We start from the raw sequence: 26,737 nt of genomic DNA, 5'->3' as shown, positions 1-26,737 counted from the left end.
ACCCTCTGTGGTTCTAACATTGGCATCCCTGAACAACTAGCATCACTAGTTTCCAATCTCGAATTAGACTGTACCTCTAATCCTCCACTGCATGTGTCATGTCTGGATTGTCTCAAATCATCATTACTTTCCATCCTTTTTCCTGAATCTCCTGAAGGACCAGCCAAACTTGTCATCTTATTCCCAACATATGGAACCACCAGACCATTTTCACCCATCCTCTGTTTATCAAAAACAGGCATAACCGGACCTATAGTTACAGGCATCGTAACAGCTTCCAGATTCTTTGTTAGTTCCCTAATCTTTTCAGTCAGTTCTGATGTAGTTCTGGCTAATTCTCTCGTATTCTCATCACCACATCTTTTCTCTCCCTCTTTTTCTCTAAAAGGGTTACCACTTCTTAATTCAGGTGTCACAACTTCTGTCTCAATGATACGCAATGTATCTCTTATCGGAGAAACAACTGGTGTGCTCTCTTCTGGTTCTGGTCTATATGGAGGTGGTCTCTTGTAAATCATGTCATTCAAGACCTCATCCTCATAATCGCTAACTCCATATCTTCTCACTTCTGTCTCAGGAACTCTCTCCATTCCCTTCCTTTCTTCCTTCTCGTCAACTGTTCTCATAGGATATAATCCCTCTGACATACTAGCATCTCGCCATCTCCTCACTCGGTCATGATGAGTTTCACGATCATGTTTCCTCCCAAACATGTACCTATAATTTCCTCCAGACCTCTGCTTTTCTTGCTCATGTACTTCCTCTTCCCATTCCACTAAAGCCTCAAACTGTGTCGGCCTTGGTCTAGGCTCTAGACCCATCATTTTCTCTCGCAAATTTCTCAACACGGCCAAATTAAATGAACCATGTTCTGGGAAAGCTAAGACACCATCTTCCTTGGTATATCTAGCCCAATTCTCCAACCATATACAGGTATGATACCCATATCTCGCAACCATAAAGGATGCAGGCGTTTTCGTTGGAGGTAACAATTCACCTTCTCTTGTTTTAACATCTTTATCCTTGTGAAACCATCTCTTTATTTTTCCGAACAAGGATTTCTTCTTTTTCTCTTCTTGGTAATACATTTCTGTGTTTACCAAAACTTTCTAATCCTTTCCGTAATACAACTGTACAGTACGATATTTTATCCAATAACAGCGCGACTCACACCAACGCACCAATCCTGGAGCGTCTACGTCACAAGAGTATAAGGTGACTCTTTCCAATCCTTGCGCGGCTCACACCAACACACCAATCCCAGCGCGAGCACTGTTCTGATCCACTACCCAATCAGAGCGCGGTCTGTATGACGTCAGCAGTTGCTGCAGTCGCTCCTACTCCTGGCTCCTGTCACTCGTCTACCCCTCCTTTACAAAATCTTCTCAGTAGACTTCGTGTCAAAATTTCACAATATCTATTAGTTACAACATATAAACATCTCCATTGTCTGCTTTGCTAACCATAGAATAGTAAAGAAAATCTTTTTCACAAGAATCCCGTCTCTTCCCTGAAACAGCACTCACTTCTGTTCCACTACGGAATTATTACTCTCGTTGACACAGTAGCACATTCTTCTACTCTGCCCTTCTAACATGCACCCAGTAACTGCTTCCTCTAGGACTGCTCCAAAGAGTCTTACAATCAACTAAATGCTCATACATTCACGCACTTTCATACAAGAAAATGTAGTACATGCACACAGAATCCTGCTTTTCCCGAGAACAGCGAACAGTCTGTCCCACTACAGAACTATATCACACATTAACCAAGCAGCATTTACCTCTGCCCAGTCCTTCAAACAAGCTCAGAGAATACCTATTACTTCTCCCGTGATAAGCTTTAACGGCAAACCTTACGGATCCCTGGGACTTAAGACTAGAGTTTCACAGATAACCTTCGCTACCATTCACACTCCTTTTATACTAGAAATATATCCCTAATAGTAACACACGACGATGTCACTGATTCCGAACTCAGACAATGTGACGCGCAACTTCAATTGTCACACGTTTTTCCTGCATACGTACAGGTAATTCCAACAATCCCGTCTTTCCCGAGAGCAGCATATACTTCCCTCTGCCCTACTACGGAACTGCTACCAGCTCCCAAATTCCAGAAGCACTACATAAAACTCAACACGACGACTCCAACATATAGTATTAGTACATATACCAACATCAATCAATAATCAATAAATCAAAAAGCCAATATACAAGCAATCTAATCAGATCAAGACAATCATCAATAACCATCAAATTCTGCTACCAGGAAATTGGTGCAGATTAGGCCATATAAATTCTCCCTACTTCCACGGATAGAGTAATTTCACAGATACACGCACATACACTCACCATACTCTTGGGCCCATTTCACTAACATACACTCCGATTACTCTATAAGTACCAACCATGAGAGAGGAAACTCCTAAACACCCTGCATCTACAACCAGGTCGATAAGACCTAATTGACACTGTCTTGAGTCATGATTTAAACAACAATAATCCCAATAGTGTACTCAATAATTGACAAGAAATAATCACCAACACTGTATTTTAAAATTATGAATCTTTATCTAAAATTAGTTCAATTAGAAATGCAATCAAAATAAAATCATTATTCTCATAGTTACCTATTCTAGCTAAATATCATAAGTGAGTCAGGACAGGTCTCTTAGTAGAAATCTCCCAAGTCGCCGTCCTCACAGCATCGATCCTCACCAACGCAAGTTCGGAAAGAAGTGGCCTCAGAAATCCAAATGCAATGACCACGAACCCTCTCTAGTCTAGTATATTTATAATCAAAATTACAAAATAATAGCAACATAAAATGTTCTTGATTTCCGTTGAGCCGCTGAGCAGAGCGAGCAGGAAAAGATGTAGCATTGCTACATTTGGAAAACCTCCGCTCAGAAAAAAATCACAAAAATAAAAACGGAAGAAGGAACTCAAATTTACAAATGTTTCTTTCGAAAGCCGCTCTTCCTTGATATCTCTAGCAGAGTCACCACAAACTTGACAATGTTCATTGTACTTTATCCTTGCCCAAAGAACTTGGACTAACGCCCGGAACTGCTGTCCTCACGGAAAACTTTAAACCAGGCGAAGGCTGTGGTCAGGTGACTCTCGACCATGTTCAGCAAGGCCTTCTCATCAAAATCTCAGCACTCGAATGTAGGCTTTAAACGACAGCCATTTTACGATAGACCAAAACAGACCATCTTAATTAAAAGAGACAAAAACAACGTTACCACAGCATAGTGATTAAACAGTGTTAACCCCACTAATACCCTTATGTGTATGTAATTATCTAGCCTTTGCAACACATTTAAGCATTAGTACACGTTATTTCAAAAGCGTTTTATGCTTTAAAACAAACAACACTTAGCAACATTCATTTAATAAAACGTGCACATTATTAATAAGCAACACGAATGCATCCCCACGTGTAGTTTTCTCTTGTTCGTATTGGTTAATTAGAATTTTCACACAAAACAAATGATTAACGTTACAAATTAATATTTTTAATTTTCGACACAGACAAACCGGAGCTTAAAAACCCAATAGATTTTCAACAGAAAACTCTGCTCCAGCATATGAACATGTGGAACCAAATATAGCATTATGTAACTAGTCAGTTATGATTCCCATTCAGCCTTTATTTCATTGGATCCTGTTTTAAGGTCTTATTATAGTTGCAGTAGCTATAGTTGTCCAACATGGGTGGAATATAGTTATTGCAGGCCTTTTCTTATTGTCACTCTATGAGCCCTGGAGGTAACTATAACTGCTCTTTGTGATGATGTAAATCATAGTAGAGTTTAAAGAGGCAATGGTACGTGGTTATAGACCAAATACTGGTACTGGGACTTGCGAATGAGCCGTGTATTCTGAGAGAGTAGTAGGGTATCTGGGGGGTCGTACATGCCCCCGATCTCTGACCGTCCACTCTCCCCAGACAATGGCTTGCGCTGAAGCGGGTCCTAGTAAACAGTGTGTCAGCCTCACCCCTGGAGAGCTTCAGACTGGAGGCTTCCTCACACTGGCCTTCTACCTAGAGCATGAAACTCAGTCCTGTCCATTAAATGGATGACTCGCTTCTCTTTCGATCTTCGTCAGCACAGCTGTGATCCTTTGTAAACCAGTGGGCGTAAAAGCAGCTAAGTGACCTTTGAAGGAAGCACCTACGTCACCCTTTCCAAGGACCCACTGAGAGCATCAGCTGATCCTCAAGTGTCTTTCACCACCCCCACGCATGGAAGACTATGACACTTTATAAAGCGAGGCACTCTTTCATACAGCTGAAAATAACTCCACTCGACACTCTTAGGGGCTATCAAGGGCCACGGTCAGTTGTTTACAACAGGTAAGTATGCACCTGTCTCATTTGAGCTCAGGTGCAGACTTAGATGCATTCCTTGTGAAGGTCAGAAAGCTGCACCCCCTCATAGCCTCTGGTCCCAGCAGAATATTTGACCTATCACTGTTTACGTCAGAAACTAACTTACAACTGTAACTTTCCAATCCAGTTTGAAAAGGATTCTAGAGAGTCTGAATGAAACCACAACTTGCCCAGCAGCTTCCTGAAACAAAATACATGTTCATACTTAACCGTTCATTTTGAGTAATACGTTTTAGAAGTAACCCAGCGGAGGGGTAATACATTTGAGTTTCAGTTTAACCGGACAACAGGTTACCCCAAGCACTCTGGTAGCATTGGTTTGCTAGGAGAAGATGTGTGTAGGTTTTATTTTGTGCCAGTTAATTGCTGTCTTAATAAGGACATCAGCGTTCAGTGCACATATTGATGTTGAGTTTTATAACGTCAAGTAATGCAATGTGCTTTTGTTAAGCATCATAAGTGCCACAAAGGGACCTCTGCTGCATAACTATCCCCTGCCTGCAGAACGGAGCGGGTAGCAATTATGGCAATAGGGTTTTCAGCTTGCGGAAGATAGGAACCAGACATTAAACTGTTGCAGGGATTCTGCTCATGCACGGAACTATGCGCAGGAAACCAGGACCTCGCTGTATTGTGGTGTTCCAAAAACCCACCTCAGTGCCCAGAACCCCAATCCGACTACCATCAGTGTCTCATTCGTTCTCCGTGCTACAGCGAAGCTACCAATGATTAGACAACCCAGAACAAGCGACTTAGTGAACTCTCAGGAATAGTGGGAATCAAGAACACTCTTTCGGTTTAACACTTATGCCAGTCCACAACAAGAGTAATCAGAGACATGATATAGTTTAAAATGTTTATTTTAACTACGTGCTCTAAGATGCAGTACTTTCGCCAATACTAGTAAAAAGATGCATAAAAATAATACAATCAGCTTTGTTACAATTCCATAAAACACAAAAGGAGAAATCATGTTATAATGATAGTGGAACCAGGACTTTAGCGCCGTGTACCACCCTCCCCAGGCTAGGAGCTAGTTTATATAATAATAGAAGATCTCTAGGTTTAAATGGGGAAAGCCATACCTCCAAGATCAGATGAAGGGAATCACATCCCAGGACAAGCACAGCTCTCTGTAGATGAAAAGGTTTTCTCCAAGTGCTCCCTACATGCATGCAATGCAATATTAAAAGCACCCGAGTTCCAGTTATTTGCAGCTGTGTTCGTGTTATGTCTAAGTGAGTGGGACTGATCAACATGAATTAACAGCATACACTGCTATTACACCTTGAACACTCTGTGCAGACTGAGGTCGCAGTGTAAGCCTGTACTTGTGAAAAACAGACCGTTCCCATGTAAAGAAAAGCAAGCAGTTTTATTTATGAGAACAGAAGCATGAAGTGTTGTGTACAAAAGTGGCAAGATGGTGTTTAAGGATATGGTTCACTCATGCGAACATAGCAATGTCTTCAGGAAATATTGTATCCTCACTCCAAAGAGTTAGCTTATGGGAGGCAGAACAAAGGGGAGAACGTGTAGAATTTCATGCATAGGAATGACAAGTGATTGAGCTGCTTTCTATTCCAGGGAAGGCGGAGACCTATTTAGATGCCATCAGAAAGAACATTGAGTGGCTGAAGACGCACAACAATCAAGGGACAAAAGAAGGTATGTAATGTGTATGCAGAGAAGTTTGGAGAAATGAAAGATGCCAAGGGGTTGAGAAAAGGCCAGTCCCCAACCATTAGTTCATTGAAAGCAGCAAATCTGATGTAATGCGGAGATACAGTAACTATGTCACTGAACTGCACACAATCTGGATTTTGCATTTTGCTCACAGGATATTTTTTCTTCTTCGCTCAAACGATTTTATTTGTTTGTCTCTTAAGGTGTAATGAGAAATAGACAGTAGAATATAAAATAAACAGCATGCGTTCAGTGCACATGCATTGTAGTCATGAACATTCGTAACACCCACACTCAGAAATGTGCAGGCATCAAAAGGCAGCATGGAACAATATGAGGAATGAAGGATGCATAACGCTTGTCCATGTTTAGTGAAAATGGCTAACTTGCCCAGACTCTCACAGGCACATATACCAATGAGGCAACGTAGACTCTGTGCTCGGGGTATGAAAGGTCCAGAGTATCTATTAGCCTAATCCCTCAAGGCGGTTTCCAGTTTGTGTGTTCTTGCTTAGTTGTATCTAGTCCAATGCTGGCACAAACCATTCAAAGGATTCAGTGTTCTGTTGTAGAAACGCTGCATTATTCATGCAATATTCTCACATCACCCACAATCTGGGAAAATTGAAGAAATGTGCATTAATCTGATTATGGTTAATGAACAAACTACTGCTATCCACGCTTTTGTCTGAGCGCAGCCGCAGATGTCCATTGTTGGATTTGACCCGGAGAAATTACAAAAACAAAATAGAAGGCAAGCCATAGGGATACATTGTTACAGAGGTGATGCGTTTTCATCAGCAACAGCATGTGAATTTGATGTCAGGATAATCATAAGGAAGAAACTAGTGATAGAGTAAGCTAATTTGAGTTCCGCGCAGACCACTCAGAAGGCCACACACTCCGCATGCTCTGAGTGTCTCCTAGACGTGGTCAGTCTCTCTCTATCTTTTGACCAGAGGGAACCAACAATGGTGCCATGTTATAGAAACATCACTCTGAATGGGTTAATATCAAGTATCTAGTCGGGTACCAATGACATTTGGTATACCAAAGGGTTAATGCGTTGGCCTGTATACTTCACCTTCAACACTGAACACCTTGAGATGCTATGAAATACAGGCAGCACCCAGCTGTAACCTAAAGCATAACACACATACGACAACATAGACCAACAAACATGCAAAACAAATCTAGTGCTGGATGTCACAACACCATCTGAAACTCTGATCTAAAAAAAAGCAGAGTCTCTTGAACTGACCTCTGCCACCCCTCGCAAGCCCCCACCAGATATTGGTTGAAAACACTAGAAACAAATAGGAAGAGTCCCTGTAAGCCACCCAACAAATCCCTGGGCTTTCTAACCTCAAACTCCATTGGAGCTATGAGGGAACGCACTGTAATGGTAGCATAATTCGAATTCCGCATCCTATGCGAAACTAAAACAAAGGTTCCCATGATCTACCTCCTTGTGGTGGTGCAGACTCCTGCACCAGTGGACTAGCAGCAAGCAGCCTTTGATGCATTCTGACTAACCTCTCGTTATTAATATTACAAAGAGAAATCCCCTTTAAGGTTCTAACACTCTCAAATAAAACAGTGTTCTCAAGTAAAGAGAAGCACTGGAAATGAAATAGGTCTTGCATTTGCTTGAGTTAGAGCTATTGGCGTTCTAATTGACAATGTCCTTTACCTATGTGTTATGGAGTGTATGAATGTGGTGTTTTTGGAATTATGTAGGTTGGATTAGAATTGATAGTTGTGGAATTGTGGGGTGTGGAGTGGATTTGTGTGGTGAAATTATGTGGCATCGTGTGCAGTGTAAATATGTGAATAGTAATTATGTGATATTGAGTGTCATGGAATTATGTGGAGTGGGATTGTGTGTTATATGGTGTGCTGTTTAATTTTGTGGCACGATGTGGAAATATGTGTGTTTAATTGGATGTATGTGGTGTGCTGAGTAATTGTGACTGAGTTGAATTAGGTGGTTTGGTGTCGAATTAGGTAGCGGGGATTTGAAATATGTGGAGTTTAATTGTGTGGCGTGGAACTGTGTGGATGGCTTTGGCTTTTGGGTGACAAAAAATGCAGATAGGAAGGAGCTGTGTCTTTGGGTGTTAAAAAGAAGAACACAAAAAAATAAAAAGGAGAAGGTAACTCTCGAAGGCATATTTTATAGAGTCGGGCACCTCTTGGAAACCCAAGGCCCAGATGAATGTACCCAACACGAATATACAAATAAGCCCCCTTAAGCAAAATGGTGCAAGTAGCTCTTTTTGTATAAATGTACCAATAGTTGGCTAATGTCTCACTGCACATGTGTTGTATCTTGTGTTTTCAGTTGTGTTCTTCTTAAAGCCTAGCTGTGCTCAATGTTATTGTTATAATTGTTAGCTAAACGCATTGTTCATACTCTCTGCCACCGCAACACGGGTGTAAGAATACAACTAAAGAAGAAGAAAATAAATTAAAACACCAGTGAGGAGAACACATGCGCAGAAAGGCACGAGTAAAATATAAATCATCACAAAATTCCATGGGTGTTTTTGTACAATGCGTGTCAAGAGGAAGCACGGAGATTAATAGATGGTCAGTAAATGAAAAAGGAAGTTCTTATTGATTTCCGATCAAGTATAATTTTGAGAACAGTAAAGGGTCATATTTCTCAGAAAGGGGGGATGGAGGAGGCATGGGTTGAATGGGAAGCAGCTGGAGGTACTGAAAAGGGATGTTCACAGTGCCTTGCCAATGAAAGGGATACAAAGAGCAAGCACAAGTAAGCATCTATTATTTATAGTTCACAGGCTACGGAAAAATCCACAGACTGCCAAGAGAGATGGACTCACCCGACAGGAAACTTCCCAGCTAAGCATCGTTTTTACCTGCTCCTCCGCCTCTTCCGAGATGTCTAAAACGAGGCATAATCCTCCATTTATTACTTCATTAGTGCACTGTTCCAGTGGCAAACGTGTCACACAATGTGTCACACTTAAAGAACCTAAATGTCAGACAGAAGCACACAAAATATGGAAATGTTGCACACATGCCAACTGAAAACTTAGCGGCTATGCGAACCCCTACAGGGCTTACTAGAGACATTGTCTGTGATGCACAAGCAGTACACTGATAGGTGTATTTCTATTATCAGCAGCTCTTCTGCTTCTGTCTGCCCATTATGAAGCAGGAATGGGGAAGGTCACCTCCCTTAGAGTGGGCAGGGCTCCAGAGAAGACGCCCTAGCTGTCTAACAGGGCACTGTTCAAAGCCATCCTGAGAACAGGGTTGACAATGTCATGCCGAGGGCAGCCCTTTGTCCTGGTCAGTAGAATTGCAGTCTTTATTCTGAAAGAATTCTTGAATGAGGCCAATGTAAAGATATGGTAAATCCACCTTACCGAAAATGAATTGCATGCAAGACCGTACTACAATTGCATTCAAATAGGTATGTCCATATATACAATTAGTATCTCTACGTATTCAGTTGGACTGTGTGGAGCACTGATGAAATAAGATCTCATTGAAATGTGACAAAAGAATTATTATATTATTTCCGGATTAGATTGTACTCTGTGTAGCGCTGATGAAGGGACATTTATGGAAGTTCTCATATAGAAGTGAGATCTGATCAAAAACGTGGCACCAAAGCAATAGTGACATGGAATTCTACTGTGCTGGACACAAGAGAGTCTGGGACTTCCAGCAGTTTCATAAGAAATAATAGAAAATCCACAAAGCAGGGAAAGGATGCAGTACTAAAGGCTGATACTAGTTGTCCCTCTGGAGTTCTAATGTGGCCTCTATTGGCCACATAAGGTACTGCACCCTGCAATCCTAAATAATCCAATAGGAAGCACACAGATGAGTAAAAAACCACACAGTATAAAATGAAATACCGATATTGTTTGGTGAGCATTGTGTCAGGAAAAGAGAAATGCTTACCTTAGTGGCTGCAGGCACGAGTCAATAATATCCCATTTCCTTGTGAGCCATGGTGGACTGTAGCCCAATAGTAGCAGGCATGCAGCATGCAAGTCACACTCTCACGTCGAACACCAAACCACACGTCCCTGGAGAGTAACACAACAATGACACACACAGGACTGTGCACACAACACCACACCACTCACGTCCCTCCTTCAACAGAAAACCACTCAACACAGAGCAATCCAAGTATATTAAAGAAGACCCTGTTGTCTAACGCTGCACTCTCTGGAAAAACAACATGGAAGTCAGTATAGAGTATTAGTTAATGTCACTGTTTTCTTCCTCTGCCGTTTATCTTTGCCAATCAACTCTCTTTATTAACTGCACTGTACATAATGCAGGTAAGTTATTCTTTGCCATGCCAAAGCTAAAGACGGGATAAGAAAAACAATGATAAAGGGATGAGTGCGTGGACAGCAACAATGACTTCTGAAGCTCTGTGAAATGTGAAGAACTACAGCAACCATCTGGACAAGAGGGGTAGCACTGCGGTCTGGAAGACAGCATGCGGCAGCCCGGCATACGGCGGCATGAGCAGGAAAGGTGACAGTTAAAATAGCACTCATGCAAAGCACTCTTAAAGGAAAAATTAAAAAAGAAGCCGCGACAGGCGAAAAGTGACAGGCGGAAAAGCAACATCCGTAAAGCAACAATTGAAAAAAGAGTTCTCCTAAAAACAACAGAAAAAGCATTGCAAGCATAAGGAAACTATTCTTGGCCGGTGGTCTTCTGTGCGTCTTCTGCGCAAAACGGAAGTGATGTATTACTGCGTGTAACAGTTCGGCGGCAGCAAAGAAGACTGACACTGGACTGAGCCTATGGTAAGCAGCAGGCGGTAGCAAAGTCCTTCATTGAATACAGCAGGGCTTGCAGAAAGCGCATGCTCGCTGCCTAGGCTCGACTTAAAAAATTAAGCATTGTTTTACAATATTGGAATATAAAACATAGCCAATGAGCAAGTAGATCTTCTGTAAAGTTGTGTGCCTACTTACACAGGCACTACACCTTACATTGACATTTGCCCACTTTATATTTATTTATTTATTTATTGTAATTTATTTATTGATTTTACAAATTAACAACCAAGACACTGCACATCATTCAGATGGGAGAGGTAGAAGAGACATAGTTACATCACCAACAATTTAAGTGGTTAATATTCCATAGTCAGTTGAACATCTTAAGTATACATGTGTTGCCAGGTCATAGTAGTGGTAATTTGGGAGCATGCAGGTACATTTCACATGGAACATTAGTTAAATGAATGTGGTCATTAAGTAGGGCTTCACTCAGTAGTTTCTGGCTCTATAGACGGTAGGTAGGCACGAAAAGGTGACCAAATATCCATAGTGCTGGAGATGTGCATAATCATCACCTACTCTCTCACACTGGCTCATGCTCCCAAGCCAATCCGAAACAGCAGGCAGGCGAGGACTAACCCAATGCGGTGCTGTTAGACTTGGGGGTCTCTAGTTGGCACAGGTATACACTTGTGACAAATAGGGACCCTCTCCTCTAGACAGGGTAAGGGCGTACACTCCTAAAATAACCCCTGCTCACCCCCTTGGTAGCTTGGCACGAGCAGACAGGCTTATCTCAGAGGCAGAGTGTAAAGCATTTGTGAACACATACAGTAACCAAGTGACAACACTACAGATGGACAACCACACAGGTTTTATATAAAAAAATAAGTATTCTTTATATAGATTTACCACAAGACCATTAAACGGCAAAAACACACAATACTGTTACTTTAGATGGTAGGATTTTGCTTAGTTCTCTTAAGTTCTTAAATGCGACACTTTAAGTCAATGTACCTTTTAGATGCGACACGCAGGCCAACGAAAGTGTTGCAACGATGTTGATGCGACGAAGTTTTTGGTGCAAAGAAATAAAGACGTGAAGATCTTCCAGATGCGGCACGCTTCTCCGATGTTGCGAGAAGACTCGACTCGATGCTTCAGCTGCAGCGGCGACACACTTTACGCGAGGCGACGACAGCGGCCTTGGCAGCGGCACGCTTCTCCGACGTTGCGAGACGCTTCCGCTCGATGTGATGCTGCAGCGGCGACACCCCTTTACGCGATGCGACGACAGTAGCTTCGACGGCAGCACTCTTCTCCGTGGATGCGAGGCGCTTTTCTTGATGCGGTGCGATGCGTCAGCTACGATGACTGCGATGGCGACACGCTTCTTCGGCGTTGCAAGACACTTCCTGGTTGATGCGAGACGCTTCCGCTCGATGCGATGTTGCAGTGGCGACGCACTTTACGAGATGCGACGACAACAGCTCCGACGGCGGCACGCTTCTCCTTCTTGAGTCGCGCTTCCAGCTCCTTGCGACACGCAGTCCCTCAGAAGGCCCAACAACAGCAGCAGGCACTTCCAAAGAACTCTGGGGAGCTGGGGGTGAAGTCTGTTGTTCCTGAGACTTCAGCAGGAGGCAAGCTCTATTCCAAACCCTTGGAGATCCTTCACAAGTTGAGCAAAAGTACACACAAAGTTCCTTTCTCCTCTCTTTGGCAATAAGGCAACCACTGAAGGCCAATCCCCCAGGTTCAGGGATAGTTTCCTCTTCAGCTTCTTCTGGTTCCTCCCTCAGCAGAGGTTCTTCTTGTTTTCCCAAAGTGATCTAAATTCTTGGGATCAGGGTCCCAATATTTATACCCAGAAATCCTCTGTCCTCTGAAGGCAGAGGGCCTTTGCCCAGTCCAAACCAGTTCCTGAGCACTCTGTTTACCAGACTTCTCCTTTCCTTTCACAGTGCAGGGCAGAAACATTAGACGCCCCACAGGAGGTGGAGCCAGCATTGTGGAAGGCAGGCACAGCCCTATTCAGGTCCCAGGTGTAACTCCTCCCACCCATCTAGATGCAGATCTCTCTATTCACCACTGGGGCACCTCACCCTGTCTCTTGGAATTCCCCAGCCCTGTCACTCAAACTCCAGACAAAGGAATACACACAGCCTAGCAAAGGCAGGTTTGAATGGTTAGACAAGAAAATGCCTACTTTCTAAAAGTGGCATTCTCAAACACAGAATGTTAAAACCAACTTCACTAAAAGATGTATATTATCATCCTGAGTTCAGGCATACTAAATTCGAATCTCTACCATGTTCTCTGAGTCAGTTAAGATTATAAGATAGAATAACCAAACTGCCCATTCTGGCCTATGGAGAACAGGTAGCCTTGCAATAGTGAAAAACGAAAATGGCTGTAATTCACTACTACAACACACCACACACACCAGGGCATGTCCTACCTTATCCTTGCAATGCACCCTGTCCTTGGGCCTACCATAGGGGTGTCTGATATGAAGAAAAGGAAAGGTTTAGGGACTGGGAAGTGGGTGCACTTTGCCCAGTTAGCATGACAGTACTAGACTGCACGCAGGCTCTGCAATGGCAGACCTTAGACACCTGTTTACAGGCTGCTTCTGTGGGTGGCACAACCAGTTCTGCAAGCCCACCAGCAGTATTTGGATTTACAAGCCCTGGGCACTCCTGGCGCACTGTACTAGGGTCTGACAAGTAAACCAAACCAACCAATCATGGAATCACAAATTATACATTAATTTACAATAGGGAGCACTTGCACTGTGGCACTGGACAGCAGTGGCACAGTGCCCTGAGCAACTAACACCAGCAAAAAATACATGAGGCAACAGCGAAAAATGGAAGGGAGACCCATGCCAATGTGCCGGGTCTAATAGGTGCTATCTCCCGCTTACCCAGTAACAGTGCCAGGGAGACCAGCCGGTGAATAGAACGTGATATATTGAGGGTGTAACCCATCAGTGCCACCAGGGGATGAGGCACGATATCAATTTCAGTTATGGCAGAGATATGTTCGAGCACTGCTACCCAATAAGCATGTACAGTTGGGCAAGTCCAAGTGAGGTGTACGAAGTCAGCTCCCTCCCCCCCTGCACCTCATGCAGTTGTCTGATCTAGTGTTTTCAAATGTTGCAATAACCGCTGGCGATAGGTAGAAGCGGTGTAAGAATTTAAAGTGTAAGAGTTTGTGTCTTTGACTAACTGACATGCACTGCGTTTGTGTGCAACAGTGTGTCTACATTTTGTCCGTTACTGTCACCCCTAGTTCCGCAGCCCAAATCTCCCACACCCATCCAGTAGTGTCAGTCTTCAGTGCGATACACCCTCGATATATTCTTGTGGTCATGTGGGCTTACACCGGTACTTACTATGGTCAGTCTTAAAATGGGTAGGTGGGTACCATCTATCTCAGAGTGTTACGGAGGCGTCTATGAATGAAACGGTCCATGCATGATACATCCCCCTCCCATGGGCCCGCCACCAAGGGTGCAACATGCTCTTCCGGTAACATGTACCCCATGGTGTATAAACCATGCCGATGTAGTGTACTGTTCACTAGTTTCTCCAGGGTGAGCCGGAGCCAAGGATTGTAGTGTATCGGAATAGCATTAGAGTCTAGGGGGCCACCCCTGAACATACGTCGCAGGCATCGACATGCCCAGCATATGGTGGATACCGTCGGTATGTCTTCTGTGTCTAGTGGTATACCCTTGGGTAAAATCTGAGAGTGAGGTATTCCCTCAAGCATTATCCGTTCTGGGTGCAGGCATGGTATCCGGGCATCCGGGTGGCACCAGTAACATATGTAGTGGCATTGGGCTGCGAAGTAGTAAATGTATAAATCCTGGACCCCAAGGCCTCCACGTTTCGTTGGGGAATGTGAGTGTATCCCACCGAATACGTGGGCGAGCTCCGGCCCAGGTCAGTCGTATTAGGATTCTGCGGAGTGTACGGAAGAAAGTCTGTGGCAGCGGCACAGGGAGGTTAGTAAAGAGGTACAGGAACTGGGGCAGGATAATTATTTTTATTATGGCCACCCGTCTAGCCATGCATAGAGGGAGTCGGATCCAGCAATCCACCTGTGCATTAAGATCAGCCATTGCCGGGCCATAATTGTGCTTTAGAATTTGTTCTTTGTCACTATGAATATGTATGCCCAAGTATTTTGTACCATCCATAGCCCACCTAAGGAGAAGGTCCGCCGGTGGTGGGTAAGTAGCCTTCGTCAGTGGAAACAGTTCCGATTTAGCCCAGTTTATGCCGCGGCCAGTGAGTTTACCAAAGTGCGCTATCTCCTGCTAAGTAGGAGGAGGTTGAGGTGGGGGTCTCGGACAAGTAAAAGGATGTCATCTGCATATAACGACATCAGAAGAGGCCCATGGGTAAGCTGTAGGCCACTGTGCAGATGACGTTCATGCATTGCCCGGACCATTGGGTCCATTGCCATAATGAATAGAAGGGGAGACAATTGACATCCCTGTCTAGTGCAGCGCATAATCGGAAAGGAATCCGACAAGGCACAGTTTACCTGTATCCTAGCCATTGGGTTGGTATATAATAGCATGATCAGTGCGGTAAATAAGGGGGAATGCCAAGCTTACACACAACAGCCTTGAGAAAGGGCTACTCGAGCGAATCAAAGGCCTCTTTTGTGTCTAGCAGGGCCACTGCCGCTGGGATGGAAGGGAAAATCTATTAAGCACTGCAAAGACAGTTCCAAGATTAAGAGAGGTGGATCTGTGTGGGACAAAGCCCGAGTGGGCTGGGGAGATCATCTGTTCCATCAAAAGTGCCAGTCGGGTCACCAGTTCTTTAGCCAGTATCGTATTGTCTAGGTTCAGCAGAGATTGGGGGTGGTATAAGGCACAATCGCTGCTGTCTTTACCAGCCTTCAACATCAGAGTTAGGACTGCCTCAAGAAGTGAGGGAGGCAGAGTGCCTGTTGTTCTGGCCTCATTGTACAATGCCAGGATATTTATTTATTTTTATGTGAAATGCATGTGATAGTCAGGAAGCATCCCAGGCACTGTTAAGTCTGATAAGGTGGCGTTACGCCCCTAGCTAGCCTCGAGATGAAAAAAGTCAGGATTTTAGAGACTTTCTGAACTTCATATAGTTGGTCATGAAATAGGGTACTTGTAAAATGCAGATTTATGCTGAAGGCTTCATGGTACTGAACCTGGCATTTCCATTCAGGGTGACTCAGCAAAACAGCTGGAACTGAACTGCTTTCCAAAAAGATTGGTCATAGATGGAGAAATAAAGAATTCCAAAGCAAGAGCGCAGCAATAGAAACAGTTGTCCCTCCTTGTTACTAAAACACTAGAGCAAATCAATGTAAGTATCTTTGGGCTGAGGACATACAGGGACACACAGTAATATCGAAGCACTTAGCCTTGACTTCGGCTGCGGTTAACTAATTTTTCTTCTCATATTTTATTGAAATATTTTTATACACATGAAACATTAATGACAAAAATAATTTTCAAATCTCAGAAGTTTCATTTCATGTGAAGCTGTAAACATTTGGAATTTTTCCATAACCACAGTATACAAATAAAAGGTTCTCAGAGGTCTGATCTTAAAATCTGTTTTGCCCTGTGGTGTCTTAACAAACAACAAATATACGTAAGAAGTCAACTAAAGGTACTTCAGAAGCAAGCTCAAGATACCTAGAAGCCAGCTAAAGATACTTCAGAAGCTATGATAATCATCATACTACAGATGAGCACATGCTACAACTTTCTCCTGTGATATAATTTAAAAGAATGTAGACAGCACTAGCACTAGCAGGCAGTCACGCTGAAGGTCTGAGTGTAGACGCTTGGCTTCGAATGACTTAGGTTTTAACTTACTTGTTTTTTGCACACTCTATTTTTAACAAAACTATCATTGCCTTCTTGCACAGATTATTGATTGTATATTATGGCTTAATTGAATGTTTTAACTTTACTTGAAAATGCTTACCGCTTACCGCTTGTCCTCCATACTCGCATAGAGTCCCTGCCCTGGTCCACCGCAGCTGTGGTGCCGATTGAGAGGAGAGCGGGACCTAATCCTTGGCACTCACTTCCTCCTATATTTCCGTTCACGGAAGTTGGCGGTCTGGCCCTATTTGAATCGCATGCTGCAGCAGACGCGCAGCACTAGCAGGCCAGGCAGTCACGCTGAAGGTCTGGGTGTAGACACATGGCTTCGAATGACTTAGGTTTTAACTTACTCATTTTTTTCACACTCTATTTTTAACAAAACTATCATTGCCTTCTTGCACAAATTATTGATTTTATATTATGGCTTAATTGAATGTTTTAACTTTACTTGAAAACGCTTACCGCTTGTCCCCATACTCGCTTAGAGTCCCTGCCCTGGTCCGCCGCGGCTGTGGTGCCGATTGAGCGGAGGGTGGGACCTAATCCTTGGCACTCATTTCCGCCTACACTTCTGTTCATGGAAGTTGGCGGTCTAGCCCTTAGCGGCACCAGCCCTATTTGAAGTGCATGCTGCAGCGGACGCGCAGCACTAGCAGGCAGTCACGCTGAAGGTCTGAGTGTAGACGCTTGGTTTAGAATGACTTAGGTTTTAACTTTTTTGCATACTCTATTTTTAACAAAACTATCATTGCCTTCTTGCAAAGATTATTGGTTTTATATTATGGCTTAGTTGAATGTTTTAACTTTACTTCAAAACTCTTACCGCTTGTCCTCCATACTCACTTTGAGTCCCTGCCCTCATCCATTGCAGATCTGGTGGTGATTGAGCGGAGGACGGGACCTAATCCTGGGCACTCACTTCCACCTACACTTCCGTTCACGGAAGTTGGCAGTCTAGCCCTTAGCGGCACCGGCCCTATTTGAATCGCATGCTTCAGCGGACGTTCCGCAAATGATGTCCAAACTAAATCCGATCATAAACTATGCCAGTTTTTATCCAGATAACTCTAACAGTTTGTTAATACAGTATTCCAGGGAGGCCCTATTGTGTCTCAGACCTACTGGCAATCCTTGCCCGGGCGCTCCCTTTGATCCTTACTTGATCTCAGGGAAAAAATATTGCCCCCACTGCACTACTGTGGCTAACAGCTTTCCCCTATCTTTAGCAAGACGCCGGCACCTCAAGCACAGAATGGCAGATCAAAGACAGAATATAATTTGTTGTATTCTCCTTAACACTAGATCTCTTATAAAAAAAGCTCCACCATTTCACAACCTTTTGGAGGAGCATGCAATCGAAATAGCCTTCGTTACAGAAACCTACACTGTTTCTATTCAGGTTAAACCTTAAAAAATGTTACATTTGTGTAATCTGAATATTTATAATTGACTTTTCGTCTACTTGATCAATGCACCAACTAGTTGACGAGTTGATGGCAATGGTAATTCCAAAGGAAACATCAAATCTATAAGCTGACTAAAATAATTAGAGACTCTTGGTGATTGGGACCCGGGGGGACCGCGGCTCGAGCCAGGTGTCCCCCTGGGAAGGTTCGCGCGATGGTACAGACCACGCAGCGAATCACGTGTTAGGTAGGGGGCGGGGCTTAGGTTTTTCACCGTTGGGAAGGTTTTAGGCGGGAAACGATCGCTGAGGCAGGGAGACGGTCGTTTTTTGTGACCCTCCCTCCCACCCTCTTTTTTCTGTATAAATAAAAAAAAAAAAAAAAAAAAAAAATATATATATATATATATATATATATGTATATAAAAAAAAAAAAAAAATAAAATAAAAAATATATATATATATAATATATATTGATGAATTTTTTGATCTCAAGTCACGTTTAGGACAGGTGACATTTTGTTTCTGTTCATGTGTTTTTCTTTCATGCGGTTTTTTGAGGGTTTGGATAGTCTGGAGCGGGCTTATCCTTCCCTCTGGGGCGGGGGGAGGGTGGAGGAAAAGCTGGACAGGTAAACCAAAATGGTCAAAAAGGAAATGATGCCATTGGGGCAGTACATGGGGTAATTTATGGTAAATTTTGGTTGGGGTATTTTTGGAATTGTTTGTGGCAAAAATGTTTGGGAAGCAATTTGATAATATTTACATTGTATCAATAAGTGGTTCTTAGTTACCTGTCCTAATAAAGTGACCTTTTTTGCTAAGTCAAAATTTGGTGTGGTCTGTCTTATTGCGCGAATTTAAGAATTTTATCTGGTAATTTAAAATGCTCATATCGATTATTACATAAACGCAAATGCTGGAAACCTCGTGAGAGAGAGCAAAACATATCAACATAATAAAACTGTCATTTCAAATATACGTTGCAAAAGAGTGGACAGATGAAGAGACATCAGATTACAGGCAAGTTATATTGATTTAAATGTCAATTCGGAGGGATAGATGAAGAGACTCAGGGAAATCAGGACAGGGGTAGGATAGGAACAGCTAGGCCTCTCTGCAACCCGACGATCAGCGGGGCACCCCTCACTTAGACACCTTCAGCCTATGCGACCTGCAGCAGCTCTAATCACACCCCAAATGCACCTATTCTTATACCCAAAAAACAACACACCCATCCCACAGTAGTTGCTATGTCTGTACTTTCTAGCTAAGGGATTGGTTAAGTTCTGGGGGTGGGATGTCACCCCATGGTGAAATCATTCTTCTATTGACTACACTATTGTTCTAAACATTTTTTTATACAGTCATCAATTTCAGCTTCTCTCTCACAGGTACATCTGCTATATTTTATTATACAATTAATATTTTCAACGACTTGACTTCTATTCCCATGAAGACACTGGCTTTGGCCACTTGACAAATGTTCTGTCCTTCACCAGGTAATGCTTTCTCAGCTTGTTCAACCGCTCAGTCATGTGGTCACATGGTTCCCTCGTGCACTCAACTGCACCCGTCCCTTATGTGGTCAACTTAATAAGATGGAGGTTTCGTCCATTACTGAAAAAACAGAAAACAGACATTTATTAATTATGTGATAATGTATTTTTCACTGTTTACCACCCACCTTAGCTCTACTTCATGTTATCTGTTTTCCTAGCATAGCATAAGCAGGAAAGCAGCATTATTTATTAGGATAAAGCAGCATACATCATGCCTTTTCCTACATATACATGCTTCCTTGCCATGCAAAACCTTCTTAATGCATACTATACACAAGATTATTACATTTCCTCTTATTTACACATTATTTTTTTGGTTAGTTCATACATTTTGCAAAGCAAGCCACCCACGTGTAGTGTATTTGTGCACGTTTATCAATTTACCACTGTCTGTAATATTTAATTGAGCAGGTTTCTTTCACGAAATCCTGCTCCATCAAGGCAGTGAGGAGTTATCAGTCCTGGATTGACCTCGCTGGGCAGAAGCTGGCTCCCCCGACCGTGCAGCGTTCAGTCAAGCAGTCTCCCACTGAACCATGGTTCAATGAGTCATTGAAGGCACAAAAAATAATCTGTAGAAGACTTGAAAGGAAATGGAGGCTAGCAAATGATGTCCAAACTAAATCAGATTATAAACTATCCATTCAAACCTATAAAAAACTTATTCTAAAGGCAAAATCTGACTTTATTAAAGGAAAAATAGAAGCAGCAAACGGCTGCGCTAAAAAGTTATTTACTATGGTTAAAAAACTCTCTAAGCTCCCTGAAATACAAGTAGCCAGCAATTCTGTAATAAGTTGGCAGATGCCTTTCAACAAAAAGTTAAACAAGTCTTTCACGCTTTTGTGCCCCAAACAAACCTATCCGCATCTCCCGATAAGAACTCGAGCGCTAGCCCAGTTCTTGACGCCAAAGCAGATAGCTCTTCGATCACTACACTCCCTATTTTTCCGCCAATCACGCTTGACCGGACTACCAAATTAATTTCTTTAGTTAAGTCTGGATCCCCTTTCGACCCATGCCCACCTAAAATTCTGCATATGGTCCCTGAAACCATTGCATCTGCTCTTTGGCCTATTTTTAACCACATCATTACCTCGGGTTATTTCCCCACTGATTGGAAAAAAGCCTCCATTTTGCCACTCCTGATGAAAACAAATTTGGATCCTGAGGACCCTTCCAGTTATAGACCTATTTCTAGGCTACCCTTTCCAGAAAAGATCATCTAAAGATTCTTAAATGAGGAACTATCCTCTTTTCTCGTGGAAGGTGATGTCTTGGACCACTCACAATACAGCTTCTGAGCCCATAACAGCACTGAGCTGGTGTAAATTACGGCCACGGAGGAACTTACGCAAACCCTTGACAGAGGGGGCAGTGCTGCACTTATCCTTTTAGATCTCTTGTCGGCATTCGACTCGGTCAACCACGATGTGTTGGTTGAGCACCTTGCCTTGCTGGGAATAAGGGATAAAGAACTCCTCCTATATAGATCTTTTCTGTCTAATAGGACACAATCAGTGGCACATGACGCATTTGTTTCCCCAGATTTTTCACTCCCCTGTGGAGTCCCACAGGGCTTATCATTGAGCCCCACCCTTATTAACTTGTATGTTACCCCCTTGGCCAAGCTGATACAAAGCTTTGGCTTCATGCTGGTGTCCTACACAGACAACACACAAATTGTTGTGTCCATCAATAGCCCATCCACGGATACGGCATCTCAATTTAAAGGCTGCATGAGCAACATAGGGAAGTGGATGCAGGTTAACTGTTTAAAACTCAACACAACAAAAACTGTAGTTATGCTATTTGGAAACACGCCAATTAACTGGTCAGACAGCTGGTGGCCAAATTATATGGGTCCTCCTCCAACACCATCCAGTAAGATAAAGAACCTTGGAGTTCTCTTCAACTCCAAACTCTCCTTTGAATCCCAGATTAATCATACTACAGCAGCTTGCTTTTTCATTCTTAAAATCCTAAAAAAGGTACTTCCGTTCATCCCTTTTGAGTTAAGGGAAACAGTAAACACAGCTCTAATTGGCTCCAGGCTGGACTACTGCAACACCCTTTTCACTAGCACGAGCAAGAGCAGCATAAATAAATCCAGATGACCCAGAATGCCGCCGCTAGAGTCCTGCTTGGGCTCACCCACTTCGACTCGGCCTCCAAGGCTCTTGCTGAGCTTCATTGGTTGCCTATTAGCAAACACATTCAGCTCAAAGCTCTATGTATTGCATTGAAGGCTGCACACGGCAAGGGCCCCTGGCAATTGTTGTAATTCTTCAAACCCAGATCATTGAGATCATCAGACAGTGGCAACCTGTCCATCCCTAAGAAACATAAAGTTAAATAGGGAAGTTGGGCCATTGCTTACAAAACCGCCAAACTCTGGAACTCTCTCCCTACTCCTCTCATTTCCATTAGTCTTTATTTCGATAAAATTTCATCATAAAAGTCATTTTACAGCCAAGAAGTAAATACAATTAAAAAGAATATTTAAAAAAAAGCGTGAACAATAAAACACAAAAATGAAGATAACAATTGCAGCATCACTCAGGTAATTAATTGGCTCCTGTTTTTAATGATCCAGACCCAGCCTAGAAATTTGGCCACTGCGATTACAACGCTTTCACTAGTATCAAATCGCAAGATGTTTAGGGCAACAAAACCCTGTCGAGTTCCCATATTGCGACATATAGATTTAAGCCATTTGGCCCTAGGGGCAGCATATGCCGGGCAAGCGAAGAATATATGCCCAACTGAGTCAACACAATCAGAACACCAACTACAGGTGTCGCGAGACCCACCCTTCCATTTTTTTGTAAATGATTTGGTAGGTAGGGAACCGACCCTGAATTGGTGGTAGAGTTTCCTATCTCTAGGCCTAGTAATAATGTCCCAATAATCTTCTAAAACAGGGACTATTTTATGTTCAAAAAACCTGCCAGACAATGACTCAATGGGAACTGAGGAGATGTGTTTTTGGGATATCATTGACCAATAAAGATCTTTAAAATGTTTTTTGGATGGAAAGGGGTTGTTGGCTGGGTCTGTCCAAAGTATTCCCAGACCCATGGATTCCAGTAGTAGTCTAACATGCTTGCACCAGGGGATGTTACCGGCTCCCAGAATGCAGCGGACATCCAGAAATGCCTTAGCGTAGGGTCCTAGTTCCGGTACCGTCCATAATCTCCTCCAAAAGGCCAGTGGTTTGAACCTGGCAATGTCATCAAAGGAATGACATCCAAGATCTAACAAAAACGGTTTCACTGGGGTGGAGCTGGGGAGGCCCGTAAGCTTTCTAAAAAATGTATATTGTGCTTTGACCAGGTGAGATAGATCGGCGAAACCCCAGAGTTCAGCGCCATACAAGATCGCTGAAGTGATCCTTGCATCAGAGATTTTAAAAGGAGGACCTATCATTTTCGTCTGAGATTGCTTTTGTTCCTTAATCAAGCAGCCCGAAAGTTGGGCGAATTTAAGAGAAAGTACGTCTATTTGTGGCCTCCAATTCAACTTATTTTCAAAAACAACCCCCAAGTAGGTCATGACATTTGTTCGTTCCAGTATGTCGTTATTCATGGACACCTGGCCTTTCACAGGTTTCCCTTTGTTGAAAACCATGTATTTGGTTTTTGAGATATTTACTAGCAGGTCATAGTCGGAGCAGAAATTGGAGAATACATTCAGAGCCGACTGCAGCCCGGACAAGGTTTGAGAAAGAAGTAGGGTGTCATCCGCAAACATGAGGAGGGGTATTTTAGGACCACCCAACGTAGGGGCGTCCGTAGATGTATTAGAAAAATATTGCCTAACTCTATTAATAAATAATAAAAATAGGGTAGGCGCAAGGACGCACCCTTGTCTGACACCTCTATTAACATTGAATCTTTCAGTGACCTGCCCTTGATTCCCCCATCGAACTTGAGCAAAATTATTTTCATGTAACCTAATGATGATATTTAGAAGATCCGAGGGCAACCCAAGTACCGCTAATTCACCCCAAAGTTTGGTCCTATTGACTAAGTCAAATGCAGACCGTAGATCTACAAAAGCTGCATAAATTGTACCACCACAAAGATTAACCGTTTTCCAGACAATTAGTTAGAAATTAAATGCCTGATCTATGGTACTAGTGCAAGATCTGAAACCTGCCTGTAAAGGTGAAATGATATCATCCTGCTCGGCCCATGACTGGATCCTAGCCAGGATCATTCTTGCAACAATTTTTTGGACAGAGTCAATAAGACTAATTGGGCGATAGTTACCCGGGCAAGAGCGGTCACCTTTTTTGAAAATGGGCAGAATCTCGGCGCCCTTCCATGATTCTGGAATGGGAGCCCCCTTAACTATGGCGTTTGCCAGAAAAACAATGTAGGGCACCCAATTACAAGGGTCAGATTTGAAAAGATCCGCGGGGACACAGTCAATTCCTGATGCCTTACCACTAGGTACCTTCAATAATGCCATCTTAACCTCTTCGATATCGAATTCGAGATTAGAGGGAATAGTCGAATCCCAACTTAATGAGGAAGTGAGCGTAACAGCCGAGTTTGTATCTGAAAACTGGGATTCGTAATGAGATACCCAGTTATCCGGGGAAACGTTATTAGAGGGCACCTGCGTACTAGGTGTGTTACCCCACTTCAGAGTGTGCCAAAACAAGGTTAAGTTCCTTAGTTTACTTGCTGCCAAAAGATCACTCCAGTGGTTGTTGTCCCAATCACGTTTCGCCTGGACTTTGGCCCTGGTATAAACTTTCCTCGCAGATCTAATAATAGCCTGATCCTTAGTGGCAATAGCTAATTTCAATGTACTATAAGACTCCCGGCAATTTTTATTATACCATGAGCTTTGTTTGGGGATCGAAAATGTCGTTGCCCTACAAGGTTTAGAAAAGAGGGACTTCAGATCAGAAAATAAGTTTAAATGTATGTTTGTGGATTCACCAACAACATCATTGTCGGACCGAAGGGACTGTAGGTCTTCCAACGCAGTGGAGACTTTGAGGCTGATCTCGGAGAGTGTTGCACTATCAAGGGCAACCTTTTCCCAGCGCACTCTCTGTTGATTATTGGTTAGGAGGACTTTAGCAGTCATTATCTCAGATTGTGCGCTTCTATAGTGAGGAGAGAGCAGAAGTGTCAAAACTAAAGGATTGTGATCACTCTCTGAGCGCTCACAGACCATCATATCGCTCAGGGTGGGCCAAAACTCTACTTTTATTAGAGCGTAATCAATTCTACTGCTACGACCTCGACCATCGGAGAATGTCGCCTTACCGGTCATATCAGAAGGAGTTCGTCCGTTGGCTGCCCTAAAACCACGTTCCATACATAGACTCATCCACTGAACAGCGGATTCAGTCCATCGCTTGATGGGTGGAAGATCAAGGGGGGGTATATTCAGAATGGTATCAACTTCCAAGGTCAGAGAGTCACAATCAGGGTACATCGGCTCAAAGCAACAGTTTAAATCACCTACTATTACAACATTGGTACTAGGGTCAACGGTGTCCAAAAACTCGTCCAGTTGTAAAAAAGTGTTTGTGCCACGACCTCCGGGAAGGCCCCTGTTGTAAACATTTATTATCAGGGTTAGAGGTTCGTCATTGCGATGCAGGGAAATGATCAGTAGATCGAGATTATCAATGGCCATTTCTGTGAGACTATACTTCAAGGTTTGCCTAACCCAAATACAGAGGCCGCCTGAAGGACGGCCCCTCAGACTACTGGTAGCCCCCTTATAAAAATTCACATACCTGGGGTAGTGGATAGGGTCAACAGCCCACGTTTCCTGAAAAGCCAGGATATCGTGGGAGACTACCCAGGCAGACCAGTCCTCGATGGTTAGTTTGCTTCGGAGACCGGCAATGTTCCACGAAGCCAGGGTAAGGACAGAGGAACAAGGAGAAACCATGGACGATTGAGTACATAAAGGACTCAAAACAACTGAGTAAGATGCATTACTGCCAGGAGCCTCACTCTCAATCGCAGGGGTACGGGGGGCAGTTGGTAAGGTGGGAGATATGACTATGGGCGGCGCACCATCATCGAGTACCAGCTCAGTGCTTGCAGGATTGGCATTATTAGGTATAGGGGGCGGATGGGTGTCAAAACTCACCGAAGCTGCTGGTGAGATGTAGGGTTTGTTAAGGTGGACAGTTTGCATGACGCAAGAAAAACTAGGAAATGAAGGACCCGAATCCATGTGAGTTCTCCCGGACCCACCCCGAACAGTAGGTCTATGAAGAACAGGGCCAACGAAGGCCCTGGTCTCACTGCCCACCAAACGGGGATTGGGGAATGGTCAATCAACCCCATCTAAATTACTCAGGGGGGCGTATGGGTTAGATAGTGGGAGATGGAAATCTAAACCCTGCAAACGGCGGGAACCCCTATTAACCCTCTCCCAACCCGATGACATGGCATTAGAAAAAGAGCTTGGATCAAGGGGGTAAAAGTATGACAAATCCATAGCGATTATTCCGGTGGCACTCAAAGTATTAGGATGAGAACATATGTAGCTCACCACCCTAGGGTCCCGAAAATTAATAATCACACAATCACCCTCCACTCTCTTAACCCCATTTCCCAACCAACACACCCTGCGAACGGTCAAAATTTCAGCACCGGATGAAGCCGGTAGTGGCCTGTTACGGTTTAACCAGTAAATGACCTTATTCTTTAGCTCACTGTGGGACTCTGACTTGGCCTGCGTGAGACTTGGGACGCCCGCCAAGATAACAGTGTATGGATGCGACTCTGGAGGGAGGTTAATGCGTGGAAGTTTTGAAAAAGAGCCATCACCCTCGACTGTAGAGTGTCTAATTGTGGGGTTACTCCTATTGGTGATTACATTGCTATCTAGGTCAGGGTGAGAGTCAGAACTAATTGGCGGGTGTGAGGTGTTCACAGTATGGGCTTTAGGAATTGGCCGATCGGATGGAGCGCTAATCGTAGAAGTAATGCCGTTGGGAATGACC

The 26,737-nt window shown here is 43.4% G+C and overlaps 1 protein-coding gene across 1 annotated transcript in view; it reads left to right on the top strand.

Moving 5' to 3' along the window:
• Positions 1 to 26,737, top strand: part of SCG3 (secretogranin III) — a 243,241-nt gene that overhangs the window by 201,321 nt on the left and 15,183 nt on the right. Inside the window, exon 11 of the mRNA XM_085644187.1 lies at positions 5,989 to 6,069. Within this exon, the coding sequence (XP_085500313.1) occupies positions 5,989 to 6,069 (81 nt within the window). The remainder of the gene's footprint in view (positions 1 to 5,988; positions 6,070 to 26,737) is intronic.

The sequence above is a fragment of the Triturus cristatus genome, chromosome 3_1 (assembly GCF_964204655.1).
Source record: "Triturus cristatus chromosome 3_1, aTriCri1.1, whole genome shotgun sequence".
Classification (NCBI taxonomy): domain Eukaryota; kingdom Metazoa; phylum Chordata; class Amphibia; order Caudata; family Salamandridae; genus Triturus; species Triturus cristatus.
The sequence above is the reverse complement of the archived record's forward strand: the minus strand, read 5'-3'. Positions and strand labels throughout refer to the sequence as shown.